The sequence below is a fragment of the Branchiostoma belcheri genome, unplaced genomic scaffold, assembly GCF_001625305.1.
Source record: "Branchiostoma belcheri isolate BF01 breed outbred unplaced genomic scaffold, Haploidv18h27 scaffold78, whole genome shotgun sequence".
In the NCBI taxonomy this organism is placed as follows: domain Eukaryota; kingdom Metazoa; phylum Chordata; class Leptocardii; order Amphioxiformes; family Branchiostomatidae; genus Branchiostoma; species Branchiostoma belcheri.
The window spans coordinates 1,029,312-1,047,331 of record NW_017804442.1 but is presented as its reverse complement, the minus strand read 5'-3'; the positions used below and the strand labels follow the sequence as shown (position 1 = coordinate 1,047,331).

Below are 18,020 nucleotides of genomic sequence, written 5' to 3'. Positions count from 1 at the left end.
GGCCCGCCCGGCTGCTTCTACCCGACCAACCACGGGTACGAGGTGGCCGGGGAGGTGGTGCAGACGGCGGCGGGCTACAGGGCCACGCTGCGCCGCCTGGACACCCCCACCATGTACGGTGAAGACGCGAAGACCGTCGAGGTGCTGGTGGAAATGCAGGAACAGCACAGACTGCACGTGAAGGTTTGTAAACCATTGTGCTACCTGTCTGGCGTAGTATAGATTCATGTAAAACACCCCCATAGGGAGTCAAAAATCTAATCATTTTAAGGTCTCCTGAAGACTTGAAAAGTCCGCCCTCCCCGTACGGGGGAGACGTCGAGACGCTGGAGGTGGTTGTAGAAAAGCAAAAACAGCACAGACTGCACGAGAAGGTTTGTAAACCATTTCGCCATGCATCTAGCATCATTTCTAAGTAAAATTAAGGTGTGTAAACTATCAGGACAGGTAGACCGGTTTGTATAAGATACGCTCAAATATTTACACGCTAACTAGACCACATTGTTTGGAGATACAATATAGTACCCATGTCACTTAGCTATTTACGAATGTCAGTATGATTGTATACTGGTGGTACATTCTTTGTTTACTTAATAAGTTACATGTAATCTTCTGGTAACCTAGCGGATGCAATTCGTTTGTTGTGCAGCGCAATATTTTAACAACGTTTGAAGAAAATCCCTGATACTTATATTTTACACTATGAGAAAAACTGAATCATCGACAAACGTACGCTAATTACCAGAGTTTTCAAAATCCACTGAAAGCGATGTTGCTAAATAAAATGTTGCTTTTATTTACTGAGCCCCTCCCTGTGCTGAATTTTTCCAGAAAACGATTTTTAAGATGTGCCTCTTTGAAGACTACATGTTGAACATCTAGTAATGTTGGCAGTCACAAAACATGATCTGAAATCTTAACACCGTGTTTTATCCAGACCCGTGGTCTATCTAGACCCATGCTGAGGCTAGGCACGATTCTGGATAGTCCACGCGTATCCAGAACCGTGCCTGGGGGCAAGTCTACGTTCTTTGATACGCGGAGACTATCCAGAACCATGCTTGGGGCAAATCTACATTCTTGGCAGAGACTATCCAGAACCGTGACTGGTCGTAGCACTAATCCATTCAGGCATAGAACTAGATAGGCACAGTTGTGAGTACAATACAACGCAGTTTCTAATCTTGATGTTAAAAAACCTTCGCAGATCGTGGACCCGGCCTCTCCCCGGTACGAGGTGCCCGAGGCGGCCCTGAGGGTCCCCAGACCCGGGCAGGCGGCGGACAACCCCATATATAGCGTGACCTTCACACACCGGCCCTTCAGCTTCAAGGTCACCAGGAGGAGCACCGGGGCCACCATGTCAGTTATGACGTCATGTTTCTGTAGATAATTTAGGAGGCATGACTAACTCACACGGTTTAGATACAATCTTCGAATAACAGAGCATGAAAGGAATTAATTATTGTCAAATAACAGTTATAATCTATTACCAAGGAGGTTCAATGGAATGATACTTGCTATTAATAATGATGTCACGTTATTATTTTACAGGTAAACCTAGTAGAATGAGCTTTACATTCAAATTTCACTGGCAACATCCAGGTGTAAACATCCAATATGGCGGACAATACTTACGTTATGGCCACGTGAGTGTAAAGTTGCAATACTAATGTCTCATATTTCGGTCTCCCCGCCCAGATTCGACAGTTCTGTGGGGAAGCTGACGTTTTCTGCCCAGTTCCTGTCTGTGTCCACCCGGCTGGCCAGTTCTAACCTGTACGGACTGGGGGAGCACGTCCACAGGCGCTACAGACACGACCTCAACTGGAAAACTTGGCCCATCTTCGCCAGCGGTGCCAACCCTTTTGGGGTGAGTTTTCTGTATCTGTATAGCCGGTATAACCGCCCTTCGGTGTAACACGCCAGCTTCTGTATCTGTTTAGCCGGTATAACCGCCCTTCGGCGTAACACACCAGCTTCTGTATCTGTATAGCCGGTATAACCGCCCTTCGGCGTAACACACCAGCTTCTGTATCTGTATAGCCGGTATAACCGCCCTTCAGAGTAACACACCAGCGTCGCATGCACGCACTATTATAGATAGTTTAGACTGTATGTGCTAATATAACTTGGTCATACTATGTGCCTTTTTTGTATCCAGAACCGTTCCTATCTAGTTCTATGCCTGAATGGGCCACGGTTAGGCTCAGGCACTGTTCTGCATAGTCTCCATGCATGTATCAACGATTGTAGATTTTTCCCTGGGGGGGGGGGGGTTCTGGATAATGCACAGTTCTGGACGCAACAGCCCTTTCCTATATTTTTAACCGTTGTACACAGAACTATGAGAACCTGTACGGTCACCACCCGTTCTACATGTGCCTGGAGGATGACGGGAAGGCAAATGGCGTCATGCTTCTCAACAGCAACGCCATGGGTACGTCATCTCCAAGCAGATATGTGGTGGTTTTTCCTCTTTTCCTCGCTTTCAAGGTTAATACAACATACCATGCGACATGTCTAACCTTCACCGACATCTTGTGCATCAGAAAACCCACAAATGCACCAAAAAGCACCCATGGGAAACGGAAGAAAATTGCATTTGTTGATGATTATTACATAAATCATATGAAATATAATATTTTCTTCTGTTTCCCATGGGTGCTTTTTGGTGAATTTGGGGTTTTCTGATGCACAAGATGTATAATATCACCAATCAACAGAGTTTGTAGAAAAGCACTTTAGTTTGGTGAAGTTTGAGCACCATTTTTGAAACAAATGTTTGCATAAATGTTTATGACACAATGTAAGAAGTTGTACATAAGTTACAAAAGTCAGATAGCCTCATACACTACTTGAGTCCTTTGATAATTCAAAGAACCAAAAATTACTGGTCAAATTGTTGCCATTGCTGCACTTTTAAAGGAAACATGACAAGACTATATGCCTGGTGCTGACAGTCAGCCATCTGGGACACGTGTTGTAAAATGTGTATTGCAAAGGATGATGGGATAGTATCATCTCCCCCCTGATGGAACCCAGAACATGTAAGTGGTTAGTATGAGCCTTGTTTTGAGGTGAAAATTGAAGTAAATGAAAAAGAAATTATGTTTTCCAGACGTGACCCTCCAGCCGGGCGCCGCTGACTCCGCCCCCATTGTGACGTACCGCGTGATTGGCGGGGTGTTGGATTTCTACATGTTCCTCGGACCCTCCCCGGAAAACGTCGTGCAGCAGTACACAGAGGTCAGTGACCTTTCTCAGACAGATAATATATGTAGACGGTTGCCATGCCAACCGTGACGTACCGCGTGATTGGCGGGATGTTGGATTTCTACATGTTCCTCGGACCCTCCCCGGAAAACGTCGTGCAGCAGTACACAGAGGTCAGTGACCTTTCTCAGACAGATAATATATGTAGACGGTTGCCATGCCAACCGTGACGTACCGCGTGATTGGCGGGGTGTTGGATTTCTACATGTTCCTCGGACCCTCCCCGGAAAACGTCGTGCAGCAGTACACAGAGGTCAGTGACCTTTCTCAGACAGATAATATATGTAGAAGGTTGCCATGCCAACCGTGACGTACCGCGTGATTGGCGGGGTGTTGGATTTCTGTGTGTGTGTGTGTGTGTGTGTGTGTGTGTGTGTGTGTGTGTGTGTATGTTTGCGTGTGCGTATGTGTCTGTCTCTCTGTGTGTGTGTGTGTGTGTGTGTTTGGATAGTGTTCAGCACCGAGGACAGGCATGTTACTGTGTGTTTGTGTGTGTGTGTGTGTGTGTGTGTGTGTGAGTGTGTGTGTGAGTGTGTGTGTGTGTATGTTTGTATGCGTGTGTGTGTGTGTATGCGCGCGCGTGTGTGTCTGTGTGTGTGTGTGTGTGTGTGTGTGTGTGTGTGTGCCTGTGTGCGTGTGTGTGCGTGTCTCAGCTTGTCTACGGCAAGATTCAATTTGCAAACTACGAAAGCCCACAGGGACATTGTATTCCTTTCAGTTGATCGGGCGACCCGTAATGCCTGCGTACTGGGGCTTGGGGTTCCAGCTTTGCCGGTGGAACTACACCAACACCGCGGTACTACGGGAAGTCATAGAGCGGAACCGGGCTACGGGCATTCCTTATGTAAGGCTGGCGTTTGTCTCTTTTCTTGGCAGTTTTCACGGAGTTTAATTCTATGGAGCTTCTTCCGCATTAGAGCTAGTAGTGATCTTAACATAATAAAATCACCCAATAAATTCGGCTAACATAAACTACCGGACCTCAGTCCACCTCTGACTACCGTGCTGGTAACATGTGCAGAGACCTGGCTAAGACTGTGAGTGACCAAGACAAGTTAATAACCAATTTTAGGTACAGCTACAGGCACGATTATACAGATTTTGATCCGGTCCAGGACCTAAACACTGGCTATCAATCTGTAGGTTATACCTGTAACTGTGATTTTAGTAGTAAAATGTTTGTATGAGGATTAACATATTTGAATTGGGTTTGGGTACAGACCTTGTCCTTAATTTTAACTGAAAACATGTAGCTAGTCTTTTTTGCGGTAAATTGTGAGGGCTATATCTTTTAATCTAAAATCTTTTAATCTTTTAATCTAGTACTTACGTTTAAGTTTTCCTGTGAGTTTAAGTTTTCCTGATCTTCAAATTTGATTTAGAAAACATTTATCAAATGCGAAACTTTTGCGTTTGTTATAGGATGTCCAATATGGCGATATAGACTACATGGAGGATAGAAAGGACTTCACGTACGACGAGGATCTGTACCAGGGGCTTCCGGATCTGGTGCAGGATCTGCACGATCATGGACAGAAGTACATCATTATTCTGGTGAGATCTGATGATGATTTGTTACCAAATTGTCCGTCCGTCTGTGCTCACAAATGTGCACAGAAGACTCCAGTACAGCTCATAGAATTGCATCTTTCTTCAGCTTTAAAAATGTCTGTACGAGGGTGTTGCAGATGGAAGGCAGTGGCAGCCTTAGTCCCGGCTTAAGGATAGATATAGAATACGACACTTGGTATTCCGTATCACCCGAGGTATCGGCCCGACCGCCGAAGGCCGAGGGCGATCCGAGTCGCGGGAGGGCCGGGACCGAGGGCGATGCGGAATACACCGTGTTGCATTTTATTTATGTCATACCCACCCAAGAAAACGCGCCTTTCAATGCAAAATGAGTCCAAGTTTGGTGTCTCTAAACAACTAAAAATGCAACAACATCAATTCCAACGTCCGAATTTTGTATTCGAATTTTCGAAAGCGGCGCACACGATTAGGGCAGAACGCGTTCGGATCGTTCTATGGAAGCCAGGGAAGCCCGCAAAGTACGGCCCGGTCCGGAACCCGTTATCGAACGTTATCGCGGCCCGGGTATGACATAAGGAGAGGTACATGATGCACAACGTCTCTTTAATTTTGCCACTGTGTGCCGTGCAGGACCCGGCCATAACCAACTCTAACCGGCGGGACGGGTCGCCTTACTTGCCGTACCAGTCCGGGCTACAGTACGGTGTAGTTAGGGTTAGCACTAACGGTCTGGTAGGGTTAGCACTAACGGTGTGTTAGGGTTAGTACTAACGGTCGTGTTGTTCTGCTAACAGGACCCAGCCATCACCAACTCTAACCGTCGGGACGGGTCGCCCTACCTCCCGTACCAGGACGGGCTTCGGGACGGCGTCTTCGTCAAGGCGGCTGACGGAGAGACCAACCTCATCGGAGAGGTGAGACACTTATTCATTCGCGCTAAACTCTGCATTTACCACCTTACACGTACGGCTTGCAGTTTAGCAGGAACGTTCAACTAAGTCGGTACAGAAGATAATAACATGTAGTATGCCAAGCCGTACAACGAATTTTCCTGTCAGTCTTCCGGTCTTCTTTAGAAAGACTGGGCCAATTCCTCGAAGGTTTCCTGTCAGAAGTGTGACGTAAAGCTTGGGTCAAAGGTTGTTGGAAGTCGGTATCGTCCCCCGTATGCAAATTTGTTTGATGAATATCAATGTATTGTTAATTTTTGTGCACTTTGTTATACATATGTCTACCTTGTCCCCCCAACGCCAGGATAGCTTGAGAGATTAATAAGGAAGGTAGGTAAGTACATGTAACCATAGAGCTAAAAATCACAGCGGGATCTAGCGCGGCAGAACAAAAGGCTGTGGCGGGTGCAAATTTTGTGCCCCCTCTTTGTGATATTTTAGCTCCATGATATAACATACCAAGCATATTCACCAGTTTATTTCTTTCCCGTCGTTGGAAAGGTGTGGCCCGGGACCACGCTGTTCCCAGACTACACCAAGCCCAGCACCACAGACTGGTGGAGCGAACACTGTCAACAGTTCCACAACGTTATACCGTACGACGGGCTCTGGATCGTGCGTAGACTTGTTTCAATACTTATGATTACAATTTGATAGATCAGTTTAGCAGATAAAAATTATCATTTTACGTTCCTTTGCGTTGAACGTAACACTGGTTAAAGTTAGGAGGATACAACAACAGTTTTTTCTGACGAATTGCATATTACAATGAGTTAGCCTGGTTACCAAACCTATTATAGCTCCCGAGTCCTACATCCTCTCCGCAAATAGGGGCTGTAGGACTCGGGAGCTATAATAGGTTTGGTAACCAGGCTAACAATGAGTGTCTCACAGATGGAAAAAAAGAAGATCTGAAAATCGCATGGATTTTACAATCACCGTCACCGATCAACTGGTTGTAGATTATCTTCAGCATCATAGACAACGTTGCAAATATGTGTAATCTCCAAGCAGATCTTTTGGTTGCTGCAAAGACAGAATCAAATTGGGCAGGCAGTATCCATTTGCCAGACAGCTACCACGTGGAAAATGGTAAGTATCTCGCAAATGGATACTACCTGGCTAATTTGATACTGTATTTGCAGCCACCAAAGATCTGCATGGAGGTTAACACATTATCTTTATAATGCTTGATACGTTCAAATGCCACGTGCAATCATGCTTGAGTTGGATTTTGTGAACGTTGTTACAGGACATGAACGAACCAAAAAGTTTCATGAACGGGTCCAACAACGGATGTGAGAGCAACAGGTGGAACTATCCTCCTTACAAACCCGGTACGCTACGCTCCTTCTCTACTACTTTCACGATGTATCTTTTGATGCTAGAGAGTATATATGCTGAAATAAAACAGCCTGAATTAACAAAGGCAAAATATTAATGATAACTTGTTATCATTTTAATGTAATGATTATGATGTCTGCCAATTGATACGGTACTTCTTGCATTGTAGGCTGTCTCTGTATGAGGTCTATGGTCTAATGGCAAGCGGCTTGATCAGTGAGGGGTCGAAAATGACCCAAATCCCTTGTATCTGATAAATGCATTGATTTAAACCTAAACTGCACTTCAGCAGCATCGTGTACGACCCTTGTAGCAGCCCAAGACAAATGCTATGACTTATATTATGACTTCAATGGTCTTTATGGACATACGATTTCAGTAAAGGATCAAAGATGTAAGAATTCATGTATATGGGTGATATACTGATGATATGCACTTTGTATTTCAGCGATTATAGACGTAACAATATCGTCGTCTTTACAGACACGAAAGCAGCCATAATCACTGATCCATTCAATCAACTACAAATCCATCTGTGAACTGTATTCCAGCGATTGTAGGCAGTATTATGTACGACCTGACGCTCTGTATGGACGCCCAGCAGTTCTGGGGGAAACACTATGACGTCCACAGCCTGTACGGACATGGTATGGCCATCGCTACACGCGCGTGAGTAACCAAAAAATACTGTCATTTGTCATGTCCAACTACCATATCTGCTTACGTAGGCCAATTTCTGTACACTTAAGCGAGACCATATTATCAATACATGAACATATTGTAACATATGTATAGATAGCAGTTTGTAGTAAGAAATGTAATAAGATAGTTTAGTTTTGTAGTATTGTTTTATTACTGCCACACATTGTACCATCCACGATTGTCGAGCAATAAAGTTCATTCAAGTTCATTCAAGTTCATTCTTTAAAGACACACACACTGATGTTTTCGATCAACTAAACAGAGGCAGCGCTCTGCCGAATCTGCCAATAACATTTCTAGTGATAACTAATGACGCAGAATCGTAATTCAAATGTAACTAGAAAAGTAACATTTGCAAAGCAAATGCATCATGTTTACTCACATGTTTTCTCACTTCAGTCAGGTGAAAATGAGTATGCCAGAATGATCGTTATCATGATCGTGGGCATTCAAAAAGTAAACCAAAATAAAGGGCATATGAAACAAACTGTAAACAACTGTCAGACACAATATGACATTGACCTCACACTGATTTTTACGTTGTCTGTTTCACAGGGCGATGTCGCGAGTTTTCCCGACAAAACGTGGTGTGATCATCACCAGGTCTAGCTTCCCCGGGACCGGGCACTACGCCGGGCACTGGCTGGGCAGCAACAAGGCGGCCTGGGAGGACATGGCCTGGTCTATACCCGGTAAGGACCCGCTCACGACCGCCGTAAGACAGTTGTACGACGCTCCACGACAGTCCTAAGAATGGTGTCGTAGACTAAAGTCTTCGTTAGTATAGCAATAAGGTGGCCTGGGAGGACAAGGCTTGGTCTATACCCGGTAAGGACCCGCTCACGACCGCCGTAAGACAGTTGTACGACACTCCACGACTGTCTCACGAATGCTGTCGTAAACTCGAGTCTTCGTTGGTATAGCAACAAGGCGGCCTGGGAGGACATGGCCTGGTCCATCTTCGGTAAGGACCCGCTCACGACCACCGTAAGACAGTTGTACGACGCGATGCGACAGTCCCACGAATGCTGTCGTAAACTAGAACATTCCTTAGTTTTCACAAAATAGAACCATACTAGTTGGACTCCAAACAGTGAAAGATTTGAGCTCAGTTTTCTTATCTGTTTCCACAAAGGGACGATCTTATTGTATTTGTAAAGTTTCTCAGTAATTATAATTTTGTCTCTTTTTCAGGGTTGTTCGAGCTTAACTTGTTTGGAATCCCCTACGTAAGTATTGATGGTATCTCCAAGTTGTAAGATAATACATTTTGCTGTGAACATAGTGGGGATTCACTTGAACACGTTAAAGACTTTTTATGCATCAATTGATAAATTGACGCAGTTAAGAAAGTAAAATTATTTAAACTAGATAGGTAACATTTGAAAAGCAAATGCATAGTGTTTACCTTCGCATATGGTCTGCTCTGTTAATTCTTACTCAAACACATTCATATATATGGCCAGACAGGAGTATGAAGAGACGTCAACAAATCAGGTCATTGGCCAGGTCAGAGGTCAGTGTTTGGAACGAAATTAGAAGAAGAGGAATTGTAGCAAAAACAAGATGCTTTCCTTCGGTAAACATAATAAGATAAGTGTTCGTTTTGTATGTCCTCCACAGGTCGGAGCGGACATCTGTGGTTTTCTATGGGACACTACAGAGCAGCTGTGTCAGAGGTGGATGCAGCTCGGAGCTTTCTACCCGTTTTCTCGCAACCACAACCACAGGAACTACAAGGTAAGGCCGATTTGTGGAAAGTGCAACTGATCATGATAGCTGGAGCCTGAAGGCAAAATTGAGCTTGCAAATGACTCACTGCCAGCTATATTTTTCACAAGTTATGTTACAGATAAAGTATCTTATGATTTCTAGCTTGAGCCTAAAATCTTTGGGCTTAAAAAAAAAAGAAAACCTTTCTGTCTCCTTTTCATCTCCATCAAATTCTAGTAATTGTTTCGTTGAAGAGGTTCATCAGTCACGTAGTAATTACAGTTAGTAGAAATTCTACGATCAGTGACTGTATTTTTGTAAGGTAGATTACGTACCTCCAAATTTTCGATGTCAACTGTACATCTTGTTCACGGAGTGACCTAGTCTCTCTAGCTTCCTACTTTCTACTAACTAGTAATTGTTTACCGTGCAGGTTTCTTGTATTTCCTGTGATGACACGTTTTGGCTGGGCTAATAGTGCCCTGGAGATCTTATATTGTGTATTGGACTGTTTCTGCAGCCTTAAAGATGGTTGGGTGTTCGATGGTTCGATAAGTCCTATTCAAGTCACCAAGCTGGCCAATTATTATGTGCTGGTCACATATCGTCATCACACTGACGATATGTGACCCAACCATCTATTTCCATCTTGGCTATTTTTAAAGGCGTTTCTTGTTTCACTACAGGACCAGGACCCGGCCGTCTTCAGTCAGGCTATGATCGACTCTACCCGTGACGTCATGATGACGCGCTACACCCTGCTGCCCTACCTGTACACGCTGTTCTACCACGCCCACGTTACCGGGGCAACGGTCGTCAGGCCGCTCCTACACGAGTAAGACACACTCTTGAAAATTAATTTGTATGTTCCACTTTTATTCTTCAACTATTAGCACATTAAAAGGTTAATATATCTATCTATCTATCTATCTATCTCTCTCTCTCTCTATATATATATATATATATGTCGATCATGGCCTGACTCTCTCTATATATATATAGAGAGAGAGAGAGAGAAAGAAAGGAGAGAGAGAGAGAGAAAGAGAGAGAGTACAATACGGTTTCAGACTCGCGGGAGGGCCGGGACCGAAGGTGATGTGGAATACACTGTGTTGTATTTAATTCATCTCATACCCACCTGAGAAAACACACATTTCAATGCAAAACTGCGCCAAAATTTGGTGTTCCTAATCCAATATCGTAATATTATCGTAATCGTAAATTTCTATTATTTTCCAGGTTCCCTACCGACTCCAACACGTGGGACGTTGACAGGCAGTTTCTGTGGGGCAGCGGGCTGCTCATCTCACCTGTACTAACACCGGTACGATACCATTTTGCATTTCTAAAATTCTGGAGCATTAAGCTTTAGCTTTAAACTTGTAGGTAAAAGTCAAGGGAGGGTTTCCTCCGCAGGAGTGAAAATGCATGCCCTGAAGTGATTGACTGTAAAGGTGGCCCAGAATGGTAAAAGTATTCAAGTTCTTCTTAGGTGCCTTTCCTAAGGGCACAAGATCGGTGACATGGTAGGATTCGAACTCGCGACCTCTTGGTCCTAAGCCGGAAGTTATACAAGAGATTGAAGGCCAGTTGTACAAGAAATTGAAGCTTGGTTACCAAATAATATGACATTTTGCTGGCAAAATTGAATGTATGACTTTAACATACAGGTAATGACTCTTAGAAACATCGTAACCTTATATATACTCGAAGGATTGAGGAGTTGTAAAAGCCTTTGGGTATCGTTCACAAGAAAATCTTGACAGAATGGCAAACAGAAACGACTAACTTCCCGTCTTGAGTCAGCGCTAGTCCCATCACACTGTCCAGTCCTTGTTCCGGCACGTGCCTGACAAAAATGCCAACCGGACTGAACAGGGAAACGCGATGGTTGCCTCGGTCAGCCACGATGATGTTGTCCTCGCTGTCCGCGATGACACAGTAGGGCCAGAACAGCTGACCAGGTCCCGAGCCTTCTGACCCGCACGTGAAGAGATGACGACCGGTAGGGTCAAATATCTTCACGTTGTGATTGTCACAGTCACTGACGATGATCTGGTCGCTGCTGTTGACGGTCAGGCGAAGGTCGGAACCCAAATACTGCTGACCTTGACCTTTGTCCTCGAACTTCAGCTGGTCCCCAAACTTGAGCATGACGTCACCGCTGGGACTGAGGACGAACACTTGGCACCCGATAGTGACGATGATGCGTCCCAAACCGTCAACAGCGATGCCTTTTGTAGTTTGACCTGCCTCTGCAGCCCCTGTCACCTGGATGACGCGTGACTTCCTCCCCTGTTTGTCCAGAACGTGAATCTTGTGTCCGTCTCCTGTCACCAACAGCTCGCCGTTTGTCAGTGCCGCCACGCACCGAGGCCAGAACCCAAGATTAACCTTCTTCTTAAACGCGCCATCTTTGTCCAGAAATTCCAGCCGAGAGTTGTCATGATCAGTCACGACAATGTCCCCCTCTGCGGTGACAGCGAGCGAGGTCGGAAACTTAAACTGTCCATCCCCCTTGCCCCTGTCCCCAATAGTTTCAATCTCGCCACTATAACCCGCCTTTACGTTTGGCCGCACCTGCGTAGTTATAGGTGAAGATGGCATCGGTACGCTTGTTTCTTTCCTCCCACTGACAACATTAGACACTCTGTGCTCCACGTTGCTTGCAGGAGGGTCAAAGAACAAGTTTTTGGACATTTCCACCTTTCGAGCCTTTTTCTCGTTCGCTGTTTGGTCCGACCGCAGTTTGCCGACGAGGAAGGTGGACTTTATTCCCCGGACGCCATTCTCGGGGAGGGGCACGTCCTGTCGGCATGTCGGACAGTCCAATTTCCCTACCGGCTCTGCGGCCAGGAGCTTCTCCAAACACGGCTGGCAGAAGGTGTGAAGACACGGCAGCATCTTAGGCTGCTTGAAGTCCTCCATACAGACCTGGCAGACGTCGGCAATGTCGCTGAATACGTTGGACGCCATCTTTGCCCAGGGGCGTGTTTGTATGTTAACTTTGGTAAAGTTCAAGAAACAGTTGTGATCGATTCATTGATTATTTTGACCGCGTGACCGTTTGTAGGTGTGTCGGAGGGAATTTACATGTGACGTCACGTTGGGATGTTCCATTTGTCAGTGATTTGTTCGGAGGGACACATTCAGCGACATTGCCGACGACTTTCTCGTCTGCCAGGTCTGTTTGGAGGACTTTAAGCAGCCTAAGATGCTGCCGTGTCTTCACACCTTCTGCCAGCCGTGTTTGGAGAAGCTCCTGGCCGCAGAGCCGGTAGGGAAACTGGACTGTCCGACATGCCGACAGGACGCGCCCCTCCCCCAGAATGGCGTCCAGGGGCTGAAGTCCAAATCTCCACTTCTAATTACGCAGGTTCGACCAAACGTGGCGATCGGTAATACTAAAGGCGACGGGAGTCTAAAACACGTTAAAATTGTTGGAGGTGAGAGGGGCATTGGAGACGGTCAGTTTAACCCCCCATCCTCGCTTGCTGTCACCGCAGAAGGGGACATTGTAGTAACTGATCGTGACAACTCACGCCTGCAATTTTTGGACATGAATGGTTGCTTCAAGAAGAAAGTTGATCTGGGGTTCGAACCTCAGTGCGTGGCGGCACTGACAAACGGCGAGCTGTTGGTGACAGGAGACGGACACAAGATTCACGTTCTGGACAAACAGGGGAGGAAGTCACGCGTCATCCAGGTGACAGGGGCTGCAGAGACAGTTGACAACACACGGGGCATCGCTGTTGACGGTTCGGGACGCATCATCGTCACTATCGGGCATGAAGTGTTCGTCCTCAGCCCCAGCGGTGACGTCATGCTCAAGTTCGGTGGCGAAGGTCAAGGTGAGCAGCAGCTGAGTTACTGCCTCAGCTTGACCGTCAACAGCATCAACCAGATCATCGTCTGTGACTTTTACCTATGCAACGTGAAGGTATTTGACCCTACCGGTCGTCATCTCTTCACGTGCGGGTCGCTTGGCTCGAGGCCTGGTGAGCTGTACGAGCCCTACTGTGTCATCACGGACAGCGAGGACAACATCATCGTGGGTGATGAATTTCGCGTTTCCCTGTTCAGTCGGGACGGCACGTTTGTAAAAGCGATGCTGACGGAGGAGGAACCGGGATTTCTGGCTCCAATAGGGCTGGCACTGACTCACAACGGGCAGTTAGTCGTGTCTGAATATGGCGGCTGCATCAAGTTTTTTTTCTTGGAAATGAAAATTAAAGACATCTGCATGCAACTACCTCATCCTTCGTGTCTCATCAGTGTATGATTCTGGTGTGACTAAAACCTGTTTTAACCTGACTGAAAATTCCGAATTTAGCCGTATCTATAAGATGCCATTTTATTTGATAGTCCAAACAGTACAAAATACTAGTACCTGTGATATTAGACCGACCAACAGGGTCGAGAAAATATTTCTATCATCCAGTGTCGGATTTGCTGTTTCCCATATGCCCTTGTATTCATGCACATCAACATTAAGTATGTTTGAAAGTTTGTTGAAATTACCCCCTAGCTTTAATTTTATTTTGCAATATAAACTTGAATTGTGTGATCCTTCAAAACGAATAAATAGTGTACGGTTGTTCTTTTGACATCACCTATTATATATTACATTCTTACAGACTATTACTACTAAGACAAAATCTACCCAATCTGGTACACAGTACGATACATTCTATGACTTATTATCATGTCCAAATTCCATATATCCTTACGTAGGCAAATTTCTATACACTTTATTCCATAAGCGAGAACATATCATCAATACATGACCATATTGTAACTCATATACTGTTTAGATAGTAGTTTGTAGTAAGTAAAGTTTTGTATTATTGTTGTATTACTGCCATACATTGTACCTTGTACGATTGTTGAGCAATAAAGTTCATGTTCATGTTCCTATTTGTTGCAGGACACCACAACAGTATCTGCCTACTTCCCTGACACTCCATGGTATGACTACTACACGGTACGTTGGCACTGTACTGTTTAATGAAACCCAAAACGAACGCCCTGAAGAAGACTTTCATTTATAGATCCTTAACAGTTTGGAATACTTTGCCACATGAGGTACAAGCAGCAACTAAGAGTAGGTTTAGGCAGGAGTTGTTAGAGCACATGCGTATATAGGCACATGTTGATAGGCACATGTGATGTTACTTTTTAATGTTAAGTTAAATGTTGTATGTAAATAATGTTGTAATTTTAATGTAGTGTATTTGTACTATTGTATTTTAACTCCAGGAAGATTAGCTACATACTTGATTTTGTACCACTGTCTTGTATGTCGCTAATGGAGTTTCATAAAGCACATAAAGCACTGTGTGTGTTTTTGAACCTTGAGCTTGTTAGGTTAAGGTAAATGTAGTCACATAGTCCCGTAGTCTTTTTTCAGGCCGTAGGGGTCCGTAGGGGCAGTGTTTCTCTGGGCACGGTATTGGAAGGCGGCGCCAATCTCCTCTCCTTCCACCGTTTTTTAACTCCCCAAACGAAGTTAGGTACCCATTTTTGACCTGGGAGGAGTGAGGAAAGTCGTGTAAAGTTCCTTTCCCAAGGGCACAAGATAAACTAGCATTCTAGCATTGTTTTTGTACAAGAGAACGATTTTTTTATTCCAACATGTAATCACCAGAGGCGGTGGCAGCACACTCAAGTTTTTCAACTTATATTAATGCCGCCACCAACACAGGGGACAAATACATGACAGGGCAATACTCATTTTCACCTGAGCGAAGTGAGGAAAGTCGTGTAAAGTGCCTTTCCCAAGGGCACAAGATCGGTGGCATGTCAGGACTCGCCACCGAAGGAATTTGTACTATGCTACGTGACCTGCGTGACTTGATGTGTTATATATTCACTGATATTATGTTGACAGGGTCAAGAGGTCGAAGGTCAGTACAGAGGTCAGACGGTGACCCTGGCTGCTCCACTGAACAAGATTAACGTCCATGTACGAGGTGGCACGATTCTGCCGACTCAGCAACCTGCCAACACTACTGTCTACAGGTATGTGATTAAAATCATATATCCATTTTCAGCAAATGATTTTACAGCAAATAAATGAATGAATTAATAAACGGATGGCTTGATTGATTGGCCGATTGGTTGATTAACTGATTGGTTGATTGATTGATTGATTGATCGACCCATTGATTGGTTGCTTGCTTGATTGATTGATTGATTAATTGATTAACTGATTAATTAATTGGTTGATCGGTCGATCGATCGAATGTCTATCGCCTGTGATCTCTGGGTGAATTCAAACAGACTTGAATGAATAGTGCTTAATAAATTCTATCCCGCATTTTACTGATTGATTACGGGATTTCAGATTAGTAATTGCATTAAAACCATTTTTGTATCATTTTGGCCAAGTTTTGGTTGGTAGAACAAAAGAAAATCTCAATCCTGTGTTCTGTTTCCCTCCCAGTCGGAAGAACCCGATGGGTTATTTTGCTGTAATAATGCCAGTTTTATCTATCTGCTAAGACAAAAAACACCAATGCTGTAGACATTGATTGTGGGTCTAGATAGGTCGGCATTTGCGAGCAAATACAGCATATTTTACTCTATCTCCCGCCCAGTCGGAAGAACCCGATGGGTCTGCTGGTTGCCATGGACGACTCGTCTGCAGCATCCGGGACATTGTTCTGGGACGACGGAGAGGCTGTCGGTAAGTCGGCCATCATATGACGTCATGATAAGTTTGCAAACATAGGACGAATTTCGGGACCTACGGAACGTGCATGTACTTGGAGCTGTAGTAGAGTACTCAATTTGCACTTCTCAATTTCAATTTTTCAATTTATTAAGAACAGTCAACATAGCAGGGGTACATAGTACTCCTGAATTGTGTGGACTTCACATAAGTATAAGAAACGCACAAGACAATTACATACAAGAGTGGGACATGAAACACTAGAAAATTAGGTCTGCATTTGGCTATTGTACAGTCTAATTGTGCAGTGGAGGAACGAGTTGTACAGTCTGTTTGTCCGTGCCTTGGGCACCGTGATTCCCCCCGAGTTCCTCAAACACCTCCCTGTGCTATCCGACCTGGCTCCCGGTACCAAGTCATGTAGTGGGTGGTCAGGGTTGTGCATTCTGGTCTGCTTTTATCAAATCACTACATGTATACTGTCTTATTAAATCCGAATGACTCCATTTTGTTTCTTCCTAGATTCAATTGAAAGGAACGATTACTTGTTCGTGAACTTCAGTGCATCCTCGGTAATACTATCATCTTGTCTCTTTTTAGCGTAAAGCGTGTGTTTCCTAATAAGGGGAAAGGCATGGAAAACATAGTAGACGTTTCATCTTGATGCCACTCTCCCCTTCTATGCATCCCTCTTCTTTTCTCATTTTGATGTCACTTTTTTCTTCTTCTTTTGTTGTCCTTAAGTTAAATGTTAGAGAACATTATAAAAAAACATAGTGGATCAACGAGAAAACAGTAACTCAAGCAGCTTTTTAAAAACTGTCAAACGTTTAGAGGATCAGATAGAGTTTTTCCGTGCGCTTGTCATTACATGTTTATAGATGTTACGAATATTACCCCTGACATCATTGCCTTTTCAGACTGAGTTAATCTGTAATGTCGTGGCTCTACCCTTGGGAGGACCGACTCCAAACCACTGGGCCAGTCTCCGGTACGGCACCGTGTCGGTCTACGGGCTCGCCCTCGGCACGGGGACGCCTACCGTCCGGGCTGGTCGCGTGAACGGCCCGCTACAGACCGTCGCCGCAAGCAGAGTGCAGTACGATAGGGAAAACAAGGTAAGCCAAAAAGCAGTTACTCAATCAACTGGATATGATTTTGGAAACGGTCAGACGTTTCAGGTAGCATCCACTACCTATCGTCAGTGACACTGGACAGTTGTCAGAAAGGCAGGTTTATAAGCACGAACTATCAATTGATATACAAATAAGTGAAGTCAATGAAATCATATCCAGTTGTTTGAGTATCCTGAATGTCTAACCTTCACCGACGGATAACAAGGTAAGTTTTGTAGCTTGTATCGTTACTGAATGCTGTTGTAAAACTGCGTTGACTGCACTGATCTTATAGGGTTATAACATGTTTCATTTCGTGGGAATGAAAACTCAACCATTCTGGAATTCCAGGATTGATCATTGATCATGCATGTATTAACGAATAGCCTCTATACGACACGCTTAAAACCATACCGTTTAACAGTATATACATATATATGGGTTGTTTTGTACATTACTGTACGATCTACCAGACATCGTAACAAACAACTGTAATTTCAAGGATACGGCCATAAACAGCCATGAATTGTCAACCTAATATGTTTGTCTCTATTACCTAAAGGTACTTAGCCTGACTGACCTGCAGGCCATGGACCTCCCCATCACCCAGAGCTTGCGGTTCAACTGGGCGCAGACGTAAACAACTCGGCAACTTCTACTAGACCCAGCACAAAGACGACATGTAATTTAAATTTGCGATCCTTTGTATAAAAA

General features: G+C 44.6%; 1 protein-coding gene across 1 annotated transcript; it reads left to right on the top strand.

Moving 5' to 3' along the window:
- The first annotated feature begins 111 nt into the window (after window positions 1-111).
- On the top strand, window positions 112-17,946 carry LOC109485710 (sucrase-isomaltase, intestinal-like). The gene is made up of 22 exons (XM_019789375.1): window positions 112-183; window positions 1,208-1,362; window positions 1,702-1,873; window positions 2,344-2,440; window positions 3,122-3,302; window positions 3,424-3,529; window positions 3,995-4,120; window positions 4,699-4,830; window positions 5,604-5,723; window positions 7,012-7,096; window positions 7,655-7,772; window positions 8,361-8,497; window positions 9,000-9,060; window positions 9,404-9,545; window positions 10,205-10,353; window positions 10,758-10,842; window positions 14,446-14,502; window positions 15,409-15,539; window positions 16,118-16,206; window positions 16,714-16,763; window positions 17,112-17,309; window positions 17,869-17,946. Exons 1-22 carry the CDS (start codon window positions 112-114, stop codon window positions 17,944-17,946), a joined length of 2,541 nt encoding a protein of 846 aa, XP_019644934.1.
- The last annotated feature ends 74 nt before the right edge of the window (window positions 17,947-18,020 follow it).